The sequence below is a fragment of the Lepidochelys olivacea genome, assembly GCF_965140295.1.
Source record: "Lepidochelys olivacea isolate rLepOli2 genome assembly, chromosome: 4".
Classification (NCBI taxonomy): Eukaryota; Metazoa; Chordata; order Testudines; family Cheloniidae; genus Lepidochelys; species Lepidochelys olivacea.
Genome location: NC_140414.1, coordinates 20,419,984 through 20,432,417, shown reverse-complemented (window position 1 = coordinate 20,432,417; position 12,434 = coordinate 20,419,984). Strand labels below are relative to the sequence as shown.

Sequence of the window (12,434 nt, the reverse complement as noted above, 5' to 3'; positions counted from 1 at the left end):
TCCCTGGCCTTTTTTTAGGTTGTATGCGTTTAGGGGCAGGACAGCCTTTTAGAGTGTCTGAGAGTGAGTGACAATAGGCCCCTCATTTGGCGGCTTTGGGAACTACACAGAGAATAATAAATTGGATGTTTATGGTAAACTTTAAAATGTTTTTAATGCAACTGCCTAGTTATGGATAATGCTGTACGAGTTGCTGTGTGTTTTGTCTTTACTCAGATTTACATTGGTGCAGAAGCACACAGTGGAGTTTAACCAGGTGGCAATGGCGAACTCTGAAGGTTCAGAAGCTATGTTAAACAGAGTGATGACAAAGGACAACATTGGAGTTGCTGTGGTGTTAGAGGTGCACAAAGAATTATTTGGAGCAGGTCAGTATAACCACCACTGCTATCCTATGTATTGATAATGGGCAGTATTTGTTTAGATGTACATTTTTTTTTTTAAGTGAATTGCTCCTCTGTAGACTAGTTGTGTAAGATATTACTGCATATAAGATCCTTGGCCAAACATTTGCAAGGGAGCACTGTTCAGTAGACTACTTTGATGAAAGCTCTTATAAAATGGGAAATTTCTTGGTCACTCTGAGATTAGGTATGACACAGGTTGTTTTGAAAAATATATTTTCACTGTTTCACATCAAGAAGTTATAAGAGGAGCGTCAGGCATTTAGTATTCTACTCAAGACTCTCAGTCTTTCCTACGTTGATTTTACTTCACTTTTTCCCAGACAGGAGTACAGACCTCTCTCTCTCCCAATAGCTGTTAGTGATGTCTCTTTCCTCTTTATTTAATCCTTCACGGCATCTCTGTGGCAGTGCCGATGTTCCTAACTGGCTATCAAACAGTTTTTTAATAAAGGATGATTAATTAGTGATGTCTCACAAATGTCATTCAAAGAATCACATGACTCTTTTTTGTCACCTTCCAATTTTGTGGCCTTTTTTATATAGCCCTGAAATTAATAGGCAGTCTCTAATTGCAATACAGGAAGAGTCTTTTTCTGTAACTTCATCTCCTATCTAGTCTGCAGTCTCTCAGTTCTTAGGAAAGTAAAAGCCCTAGCTGTACTGTTTCAGCAGTAGACCCTAACCAAGAGCTTGGCCTTTTGTTTAGCGAACAAATTGCTATACCAATAGGTAAGAACCAGTCTGAAAAACTTCTGCGTTCCTATATTAAAACACTGAATGGTGAGGAATTTCAGGTGGCTTTCTCTGCTTTAATTTTATTCTATTAAGAGAACCCAAAATTCAGGTGGTTCCCCTCTAGTAGTTGAGGATTGATAAATTGTCAGACCTACTGCTACCCTGAAAAATTATCCCATTGAGGGGGAGGCTGCAAATTATGATGATAGCAATGGGGTGAGTTGCCAAGGGTGCAGAATTTCCAAGCAGTGTATTCCAAAGACGGTCTGTGCTCTCGCTGAAGTGGTGGTATACAACACAGCAGTGCTTATTGCACTGCTAAATGGGTAAGTAATTTTGTCACTGCTGTTGTTTGAGCTTTTATCTGGTGCTGTGAGTAATTCACATAATTGTACCAGTGTTTGGAAGACATAGCATGAATTATAGTTGACACTTAATTTAATATCCTTTCTTTAGTACACTTAGGAGTTGTTCTAATTCTCTCAGATTAGACAGTTAATAGTCTTTCCAGTCACCATTTGCCTCATATATTCAAAAGTTCATATTATGAGACTTGTAACCAAATAAAGTTAATGTGAAACAAAATGTATTGTTAGTGTGGGTTAGAGCTTTATTTAATTTGTTGTGAGACTTACCTTTTTTTCCAGTTGTGAAAGTAGGAGTATTTCTTTTCAATTTATCTACATTTCTAGCTGATACAGGAGTGGCAGTAATTTTGCATTATCTGTAACGAGGTGGAATTTAATACATTCACCTAACTGACTTTTCATTAAAAACTTCTTTTAATCCAGGTATGAAGCCGCTTCATGCTGTGGACAAACAGTTGCTTATTGTGGCAAATGCCCACATGCATTGGGACCCTGAATACTCAGATGTAAAACTCATTCAGACTATGATGTTTGTCTCAGAACTGAAAAATGTCCTTGAGAAAGCCTCCATAAGGCCTGGCAGTCCAACAGCAGATCCTAATTCTATCCCTCTGGTGCTGTGTGCGGATCTTAACTCACTGCCCGATTCAGGTATTTAGAAATGGTTCATCACTTTTACTATTGTCTTTTTTCACTTTTGATTTTTATTAGAATATTTGAGTCCACTTTCCAGCCGACATTTGCATGGTATGCCAGTATATCCATTATTATTATTATTGTGGAAAGCTTTCTTAATAAAATCCATTTGTGGTTCAAAATTCCCAAACCAGTTAATATAACTCCTCTATTTGAGTAGATATCAAATACCTTTCAGTATGTTGTTAGCACTTTAAGTATTGGTCATGTGCAAGATTTGGTAAATATTGAGTACAATTAAAAAGCATAAAAAGATCTAGGGTTGATATATTTCAACTCAAGTTTGATACATTAGTAACAATTATTATGTATCAGAAGTGTGGTATGCCTGTTTTGGATTAAGAGCTTGAGGAGTGGTAATATTTAGGAATTTGGAGTTCATGGTTTATTGCACTCTGGGTGAAAAGCTGACAAAATAAAATGAGGGCAGAAACTTGAGATGGATATACTGTAGTACTTCTGATATTTAACTCTAATCGATGAGAAATATACAAGAAAACTTCCTCTTAGTGCTGGCTGCCACAGTACGGTTAGTATTCTTACTGTGCTCAGGGTTTTGAAATGCTTATGCTGTCAAAGATGGTGGTGAACCCTTTCATTATATAGATGCACTCAGGAAGTCAGACCTCACTAAAGGAGACTTAAAAAAGAAAAAACTGGCTGATATATATGCACTTATTTGGAGACCATGGTCTTTCAACATGGTTCTTAACCTAAGGTATTTAAATATGATACATGTTGTATTTCAATAATTAATTAAAACAACTAATTGCATCATTGTTTTGCAAACAGGTGTTGTGGAGTACTTAAGCAATGGCATAGTAGCTGACAACCATAAGGACTTCAAAGAGCTGCGTTACAATGAATGTCTCATGAACTTCAGCGGCAGTGGAAAAAATGGGGCTTCTGAAGGAAGAATCACGCATGGCTTCCAGCTCAAGAGCGCCTATGAAAACAACTTGATGCCTTACACCAATTACACCTTTGATTTCAAAGTAAGGGATGATCTACTGAATTTAATTTCTCTTACTGTGGGAATTGCCATGCTCTATCAGACTCAAGGTCCATCTAGTCCTCTGTTCTGTCTGAGAGTGGTCAGCACTAGATGCTTCAGAGGAAGCTGTAAGAACCGTGTAGCAGGCAGATGTAGGATAATCTGCCCCTCCAACATTAGGTGTTATCCTAATCTAAAATATTTTAAAGGTGGGCTTAACCCCTGAAGCATGAGTCTAAATACCTCTTCCAGAATTTATTTTTTAGCATTAACTATTATAACTTTGGATGTTCTTTTTCTCCATATAAATGTCCAATCTCTTCCTGAATCAAGCCAAGTTACTGACCTCAATGACATTCTGTGGGCAGTTAGTTTAACAGTATAATTACATGTTGTGTGAAAAAGTACTTTATTTTAAAGGCTTTGAATTTGCCACTTTTTAATTTCCTTGAAAGTTTGCTTGTTCTTGTTGTATGAAAAAAATCATTTTAGCTTCTCATTGATTTCCTTATCTTCTTTAATTACACTCTCTAATCTGGTGATCCAGCAACCTTTGATTGATTGATTGTTTCACAGGCTTCCTGCTCCTGATATTTTTACAGAATTTTTTGTTATACCTTTTAACTATTTGTCTTTGAATTCCATCTAATCCCTCTGAATTTCCTTCTTGCCTATTGCCTACTGTAGTTATGCTTCTTTTAATCCTTTACTAGGTGTAGGTTTCCAAATTTTGAAGGACATCTACTTGTCTTGAATAATCTCTTGGACCTTGCTATCGAGCCATACTGGCTTACTGCTCACCTTTCTGCTTCTCTTCTTGTTCAGCACTGTGTGTGCCTTTTGAGACTGTTCTATCCTTAGGTAACATTCAGAACAAATCTAAGGATTTTGTTTTCTTTACTTTTGATTTTTGCAGCTTTTTTGACTAGTCCCCTCATTTTATTGCCTTCTCTCTTCTCAAAAGTTTAGTGTCACTGTGTTTTGTTGGCTTTTTGGTACCATCCTTCCGCTTAGATTGTTGCATTTAATTACATTGTGGTCACTATTATTTGGTGGCTCAGCTCTTAATACTTGAAAATTGACTTCTTTTGTGAACTGTTGAGATATCTCCAGTATCTCTTTGTACTCCAAGAAACAGTACAAAGAAGATGGAGTGTAAGTTTCTAGAGGACTGAAAAAATTGCTTCTTAACGTGCAGAGTTGGCATCTAAGAATTTGACTATAACTTATGCTCCATGTTTTTGTTATGAGGAAGATGGAATACTTCCTCTAGAGCCAACCTCATGGCTGCAGAAGTTAAGGTGGTCATATTAGCTGGTGGTGTGACGATGTCTGAACAATGAATGTCAAACGCTTTCCCCCAAAATCTGCCTTATTAGGGACAGGAAAAACTGTTCTACAGGATGTCTAGTCAGTGTTTGCTCCATTCTGCGATATTCTGGAAATTCTAAACACATGTAAAAAGCTTCACATTGAGTTACTTCATCTTATCGATAACTTTGCAAAGTTACAGTCATGAAAATGTAGCCAAGTGTGCAGCCGCCAGAAAACTGTCTCCAGCCGAACAGTAGCAGCCACAAAAAGGGAAATTTGTCTGTGAGGAACTATTTAAATACTAAAATTATGCACAGATAATATATTTTAAAGTAAATTAAATGTAAAATATGTTCATTGACTGGTAATGCACAGTTAAAGTAAAGTAAAGATATTTAGAAAGACAGCACTAATTTGGCCACCTTGCACATCCTGTGAATTGAAAAAACATGCTCTTAATATCAAGGAGGGGGAGCTAGCAAGTGTGTACAACTGTGTCAAATACATCTTAGGAAAGTGTTAAACTATCACTTGTGACCTGTCATCGTTTTAACAGAATGTTTCTCTCTCCCTTTAGGGTGTGATTGACTACATTTTCTATTCCAACACTCATATGAACGTGCTTGGTGTCCTGGGGCCTTTAGATCCTCAGTGGCTGGTTGAGAACAACATCACTGGGTGTCCACACCCTCACATCCCTTCAGACCACTTCTCACTGTTAACACAGCTCGAACTCCATCCTCCGCTCCTGCCTCTTGTCAACGGTGTACACTTACCTAACAGGAGGTAGTGGAGCCCTGCCCCTTTGAGGGCTGGGACCTGTTGTTATGGACCTGTACAGTTGTAAATCAAAGTATGTAGGAGTGAAGTATGGCCAACCTTAAGCTGCTTCTTCAAGCTCCTTTCATTGTGTGTTTTGATATGAGATTTTGCACATTTTGGTGCATGTTGGTATCATTTGGCACTAGGGCTGGAACCAAAGTATTATTCCCTTTCCAGGATTTTAATTTAATTTTTAAACTGGTAAGCTTACTGTTTCATTAGAAAGCTGTGTTTATAAAATGGGCAAATCAGATTCAAAACTTGCATCATAATCTATTTAAAATTAATGCTTTCCTCCAAATCACAGCACAACAAATCCTCCTCCTTTTTAAAAAAAAACAAAAACAAAAACGAACTGATAAATACAATACTTCAATCTGTTTCAGTTGTAAGGGAGAATAATTAGAAATACTATTTTACTGAACTCAAAATGGAGATCTAGGTTCTGCATCCAATATTAATTTTGCATGTTAGCAAAGCACTTAATATTTAACTGTAAATTATTAACAGTATAGTCCGTCGTCCGTCCGTCCCCACTAGCTGATACTGGAAAACCAAAAATGGGCTGCATTTACTTATTGAAAGACTAAATTATCTCCTGGTGCAACTCCATTGACTACAATGGAATTATGCCATCAGAGAATTTGGACCTGAGCATTTAATGCCACATAGAACTCTTGGTTGGCAGACAACATGGTGGTAACGTTCTTGGAGCTCTTTCTGGTTAGGAAATTCAGGAATTTAAACTGATGGCCTGTTTTGAGAGGTCTAACAGAGAACTCTTCCTACTTTGACAATCTGTGATGGGAACAAGATTTAGAAACATAAAATTAAGAACTTGCACTTAAAAATTCAGCTGCAAGTTTTCTTATTGGTGAGTTCTGGAAGAGCAAATACGTTCCAACTCAATCTGTAGCTTTTCTGTTTCTAATGTTAAATTGCAAAAATGATAAACTTTGGATTGGAGGTACTGGTTAAGCTAAGGTACAGGGAAAAAAAACCCTCTGGAAATGATCTTACTTCTATCTCCAAAGTGAAGGTTAGATAGCTCTCTAGGTGCTTTTTTGTGTGGGGGAGAGAGTGGTAGCCATAATCATTCCTTGGATTATTTTTCCTGACCCTAGTTGCCAAATAGCCATCGTATGCTTTTAATACTTTTGTTTCTGTTTTCCTTCAAGGTTGAATTAAAAAGCTGCTGGTTCATTCCCAACGGTTAACGCTCTTTAGCTGTGTTGGAAATCTTTCTTTTTGCACGCTAGGGGGCACCAGTTCAAAACGTTGTGCCTCAAGAGGCAGTAAACATAATGCAATTTTCTGAAAGAAATTGGTTGGCTGCTTAATGTTTAAAATATATATATATGGCACCGTAATAGGAAAAGGTTGTGTCTGTGTTTTTAAGTTTTTCTTTATTCTGCTTTTTTGCTGCTATAAGATTTTCTTGAATTTATATTTTAAACTTTTCATGCACTTTACTGTTTCTAGTCTCAAAATGTGATATTTTTAATAAAAAAGAATTTTTCCATGTATGTGAATGAAATTTTTAAACAGATAAATAGCCTATATTTATGTCTCATTCATAGATTTAAAAACGGTCACATTTAAATTGTTAAATTAGTTTTAAATACTAAGAAGCAATCTTCTGCCTTGCAAAACTAATACTTTAGCCTGTTCCACCATTCTTTAATTATACATTTCCTTCTTTATTGTATTCATAGAAAATTAGGCTCTAGTAGAAAATGTTCCCTGTATTTGTTCGGGGGTGGGATGGGATGCAGCAGTTGGTTCAATGAAACCACAACTCCCTTTCAAAAAAGTGCCTTGAAATGGAGGCATCACCCGTCGTCCAATATAAAATTGGAAGTTATTGTAGTTGAGTGAAATTTAATATAAATAAAAAATTTTGTGCAGCACAAGAAAACCCAACCAAACAATCAATCAAAAAAATAAATAAATAAATAAAGCCCTTTTAAAGATTTCCCTCTAGGTGCAGGTATCTCTTTTTATATACCTCAAGTGTTCAAGGCCTAGGCATGCATATAAATTGAAAAAGTAAGTAGTGTATAGTACTGGAAAGTAGAATAGCATGAAAAACTTAATTTTGTGGACATTACCTTTTTGTAATCAGCTACTGTATTCTTTTTTTGTTTTTCTTTTGGAGGGATGGGTTCTCTGCTCTGGAGATATGCACTAACAAACCATTTTCCTCCTTTCATACACGCATGTTAACTAGCAATGTGAGCAATATTTCCTACCATACTTCACTCCCAATATTTTTGAGATGTTTGTATAAAATGGAATTTCAAGTTCACCTATGATTGTATATGAACTGCAGAGGAGCCTGTTTATAAATCGATTTAAAAAAAGCAACACAATCTTTTGTAGTGTTGGGGGAAAATAAAAAAATTGGGCAACAGAAACAGCTTAAGTTTTATTTTCTTCTGATTCATAATTAATTTGAGGCACTCTGTTGCAGGAAGGTGTTTAATTGGGTTTTCTCTGCTTCAAAATGCATTCTTCAAAATATCTGTTATCCTGTAATTTTTTTAAAAAAGTAATTGACGTTGCACAAAAGCTTTTATGTTGAAATGGGTATTGTTTGTTTTTGTTGGCCCACACACCTGAGCATGTTTACCCAAATTTCATGTGTGTGGTTCTCTCCTCCCCTCCCCTCGCTGTACTGCCTCCCCCCCCCCCCTTTTTTTTTTTTAAACAGAAGGGGCAGTATCTGTATTGAGCTTCCATTTCAGGTGATCAGAAATGCTGCTGTCCTTAGTGTTTTTGTTTAAAATACAGAAAATCTGGAACTCGGTCAATGATAAACTTAAGTTTAATGCCACCTTTAGAAAAAAAAACACGGGTGCGCATTATCCAGAAGTCGACATACATTACCATATGGGTGGAAACTCATGGCTTTAAGTCAAAAACCTACACATACAAAGTCTAGATTTTCTGCAGTTGTGGTTCTTCTGATTGTGAAAACTGAAAACTCAGTACCTATAAGGTGTGTATGTGTGTATTTGTCTTGGGAGGGGGAGCAGGCAGGGGAGAGGAATCTGGGAAAGTGGTATCACTAATTTCACTATAGATAAATGGACAACAAAATACACACAATTATTCTCTCTCCCCATCATTGATGCTTGTCTCATAGCTTTAAACATTGGGAACACTGCAGCATCCTCAGGACTGGTCACAGGGGAAAAAAGTTCAAATTCATGTACTGCTCCTTGCTTAGTTGGTTTTGTTTTAAATATATTGTGCCTGGTGTCAACTTTTAAGCAACAGCACTGCCTAAAGGAAGCAGAGAAAAAAACCGAACACCATTCTACAGGCAACTTTTTAAAATTCGATATGGTAAATCTGTTAGATATGAGGTTTTGTGTGTATATAAAAAATTTTTGTACAATGTAGCTGAATATTTTTGTTTCATTATTTTGATGTAAGGAGTGTGAACATTTTGTGTACCACACGTTGAAGTCAGGTATGGCACAATGGGTTCTGAGACCAGCTTTTCTTCCCATTTGCCTTGTTCAAAGCTTTTTTTTTTTCTTTCTTTCTGTTTCTAGCATTCATCAAGAAAATACTTCATTTTAGCAGTAAGCTTACTATGTGTTTGAAGCCACTCTTGTTTCTAGTCAGCAGAAATATAAAACCGTTTTTCTTGTTGGTTCCGACTACTCCTTGTTATCCTATGTTTATAAACCGTAGCCAAAATCTTCAGTCCCTTAAAATCTTCAAAAGTACCTACCCCAGGGTTGGCCTAACTCTGTTCCCAGGGTTTCACCATTGACTTCAATGGGGACAGAGTCAGGCCGGTGCTGAGAGAGTCTGAAAAATCTCCCATCCTGGGTGCTTTTGAGTTAGGCTCTTCCTTCCAGGGTCACGACCAGATGCCTGAATTACAGTGGCCTGTTTTTCCAAGGTGCTGAGCACCTGTAGTTCCCATTTACTTCACAATTTCTGAAAATCCAGTCCCATTACATTGTGGTGTCTGAACATGATTTTAGGAGCTTAACTTTCAGCACCTATTTCTGAAGACTTTGACCTAAATCACAAGGGAGTAAATTAAAAGATATTAAAGGCTCATATCACTTGATTCCACAGGGATTAAGTTTGGTGAGGGGATCGCAGGTGTGGAGTATAGAGAGGAGACCAGCTATAAAAGCTGGTTTAAATTCAAGGTTACTCTGTTTTGGTAGCACAAAATATACGAGGAAAATATGGTGGGTAACTTTGGGCATTTACATCTGTTCAAAGATTTCTAAATCACTAGTGCATTAGTAATACTCTTTCCATAATCTGTTAAACTGAGAAGTTGAAAGTGTGGGCAGTTAATATCAAAGATCAGATTTAAACCCAGCAACTGAAGTGACAACATTTCTATTATAATTCTTGGCTTTCGGCATCAAAACTTGGTTTGGCAAGATACTTGGCATACAAGATTTAGGAGTGGAAGAGGATTTTTAATACTAATTATCAAACAATATTGATTAGATTGCTATTTAAATATCACAAAGGATTAGTTTGAGAGAGCCTCAAATTCATATCCATTTAAAAAGGAAGTTGTAGTAGTCATTAATCTTCAAATAAGAAATGTTTTTTTAATGGCTTGAGTATTGTACATATTTACATGGTTAATCTAGTATCAGTTATTCTGTACTGCCATGTAGATATTCTTCTTTATTTACAAAGATCTAACTTCACAAAAACAAGCAAATGTTACACTTTAAAATTACCTTCTGGAATGACACTTCATCTTCTGTATTGGGAGAGGACAGATTGAAACATACGTACTTGGAGCATGTCTCACTGTTATGAGATGTCTAAGCATGACTAAGCAAGGAAAGTGACGTGTCCTGCTTGTGTTAAAGTTTAAATTGCCTTACTCTTAAGAGCTTCAGTGCTCTCTGTATTCTTTTTGTGATTTGATCCTTTGAAGTTTTAATACAATCGAAAACTCTCCTAGAATTTTGTGAATGACTCAATATGTGTACAGTATTGTGTAAATATACACTTAGGAACCTGAATGGTCCATCAAATACTTGATCTGTTTTATCAGTCTGCAGTAGGAAGCCATTAAGCTAAAATCAGTCCTTTTAAAAACATGGAGCCGGACAGCATAGTTTGAGAGATTGGTAATGGGATAGCGAGCTGTTTACCTGTATTACCATTTCAGATGTGATTGCTTTTACACAATATTCATCAAATGAGTTGCCTGCTAGGAGAAGTGACACCAAGGGAGAAGTGCTGGCCCCACTGAAGACGATGGGAGTTTTGATACTGACTTCAGTAGGGGAAGGATTTTACCGCAATTGTCCAGGTTATAAAACCACCATCCTTGCTAAAAATTTAACATCTGGATTGACAGTCTGAAATATCATTGGTTGAACACATGCAACTTCCTCTTTCCTGTAGAGGTGGTCTGTCCAGAACAGCATTGAGATGTCTTGGCAGAGCAACATAGGGAAGCTTTAATCACCACTACTTGTACAGATGACTCAATTTGCTAGTACCTGACGGGGGACATTAAAGAGATTATTAAAAATAGCTGAATAAGTTAGCTGAACGCTGGCAACAGCGAAAAGTGCACTGTTAAGGTCTGGGCCTGCTAAATTCATAATGTGAAAGTCATTTCATGTTAGATTTGTAAATATTTTACAAGAATACTGTAAAAATAAATAAATAAATAAAAAGTTTTATACATTAACAGCTTTAAAAAACCCAAAACATTTCTTGAGTCTTTATGCCAAGTGTCAGCAGAGAAATAACTTTCATAAGTATATAAATACTTTAAAATGAGTTTTACAAGCACCGTTATAACGGATGGGGGGGGGGGATTAAAATGCTGAACTCTAAACTGGTGCATCTTTATCCTGTGTAGTAGTGAAGACATTTTGTACTGATATTTACCAGACTTTATTTACTTTTAAAATCACCGGGAGAAAAAATGATAAAGTTGAGGAGGTTGTCTTTGAAAGCGATTAGAAAAGTGACTAACATCTTAGCTAATCTTAAAACATGGTAAACAGAGTAAACTTGGCTGGATTTGTTTGGCTGGAAGATAGAATACTTCAGGGACTCCTGTTCTTGATGTAGATTCTAAAATAAGTGAAGTTGGGGAAATACAGTTGTATTTTAATATAATGTATTTGAACAATTTTGATGGCAAAACATGCCAAGTGATATGACTCTTTTCAGCATAGTACAGTGTGTTTAGCTTGCAAAGTCCTTCACTGTTTTAGTAGTGAGAGGTGGAGTGATTCTGGTATTACTTGGTCTCATCCCTTTGTTAAACTGTTTCCAAGAGTAAGACATTTACCAAGTTCTTATTTGTCTCTGTATTTGTTTTTGTTTTAAAGCAAAGAATCATGGTGGCTCTCTTTACAAGTGACATTGTTAATATTATTTTGGCTTTGTTTTCCATTGTTAATTATTGTGTAGTATGGTTTTTCCAAGCAATTAAAGTGTTGTGTGCACCATGTTATCAAACTTTTTGCCTGTAATTCACTAAACCCATACGTTTGACTGGATCGGTGGTGATATGAGCCCAGGCTTTACTTCTTCCTTTTTTTCTTTTTTTGTGAACTAGACAATGGGAGTATAATGCTCCTAGGTACATCAACTGTGTCTGGGTAATCAGAAACTGCACTATAATTTTTCTGTATAAATCTGTTAAAATACAGTTTTCCCACTTTATGAAAATTCGAACGAAGCAAACTTTTCCCGATTCCTGACTCAGCTCTGCATTTGAACAGCTCCATTATTGCACATAGGAAAAATTAATTAAGTGCCAATCCTGCTCCTGTTGAGGTCTTATTTGAGTTTCGCCTTGACTGCAATGGGAACCAGGTCAGGCTCACAGTCTGCATTGAACTGCAAATTTCTTAAACACCAGCTTCTAGGAGTGCACTTTTGAGATTCTGTACAGTTGTCCTAATGCAGCAAAATTCCTGGATTCTGGAAAAGTTTTCAAAAAATGAACCACTGGATTCTGGTTTTTCTCCTTTCTGGTAATACACAGAGCCATAGGTTAAATGGGCCTCTTGCCTCAAATATAACCTGCTTAACCATATAATCATAAATAAGTGCCAACTGAGGGAA

At 36.6% G+C, this 12,434-nt stretch overlaps 1 protein-coding gene across 3 annotated transcripts in view; it reads left to right on the top strand.

The window, feature by feature from the left end:
* The window catches only part of CNOT6L (CCR4-NOT transcription complex subunit 6 like), a 62,568-nt gene extending 55,812 nt beyond the window's left edge, over window positions 1–6,756 (top strand). For all 3 annotated transcript variants that reach the window (XM_084626346.1, XM_084626347.1, XM_084626348.1), the window contains 4 exons: window positions 217–368; window positions 1,934–2,161; window positions 2,999–3,201; window positions 5,092–6,756. In XM_084626346.1, the coding sequence (XP_084482472.1) occupies window positions 217–368; window positions 1,934–2,161; window positions 2,999–3,201; window positions 5,092–5,304 (796 nt within the window). In that variant the 3' untranslated portion in view covers window positions 5,305–6,756. The remainder of the gene's footprint in view (window positions 1–216; window positions 369–1,933; window positions 2,162–2,998; window positions 3,202–5,091) is intronic.
* The last annotated feature ends 5,678 nt before the right edge of the window (window positions 6,757–12,434 follow it).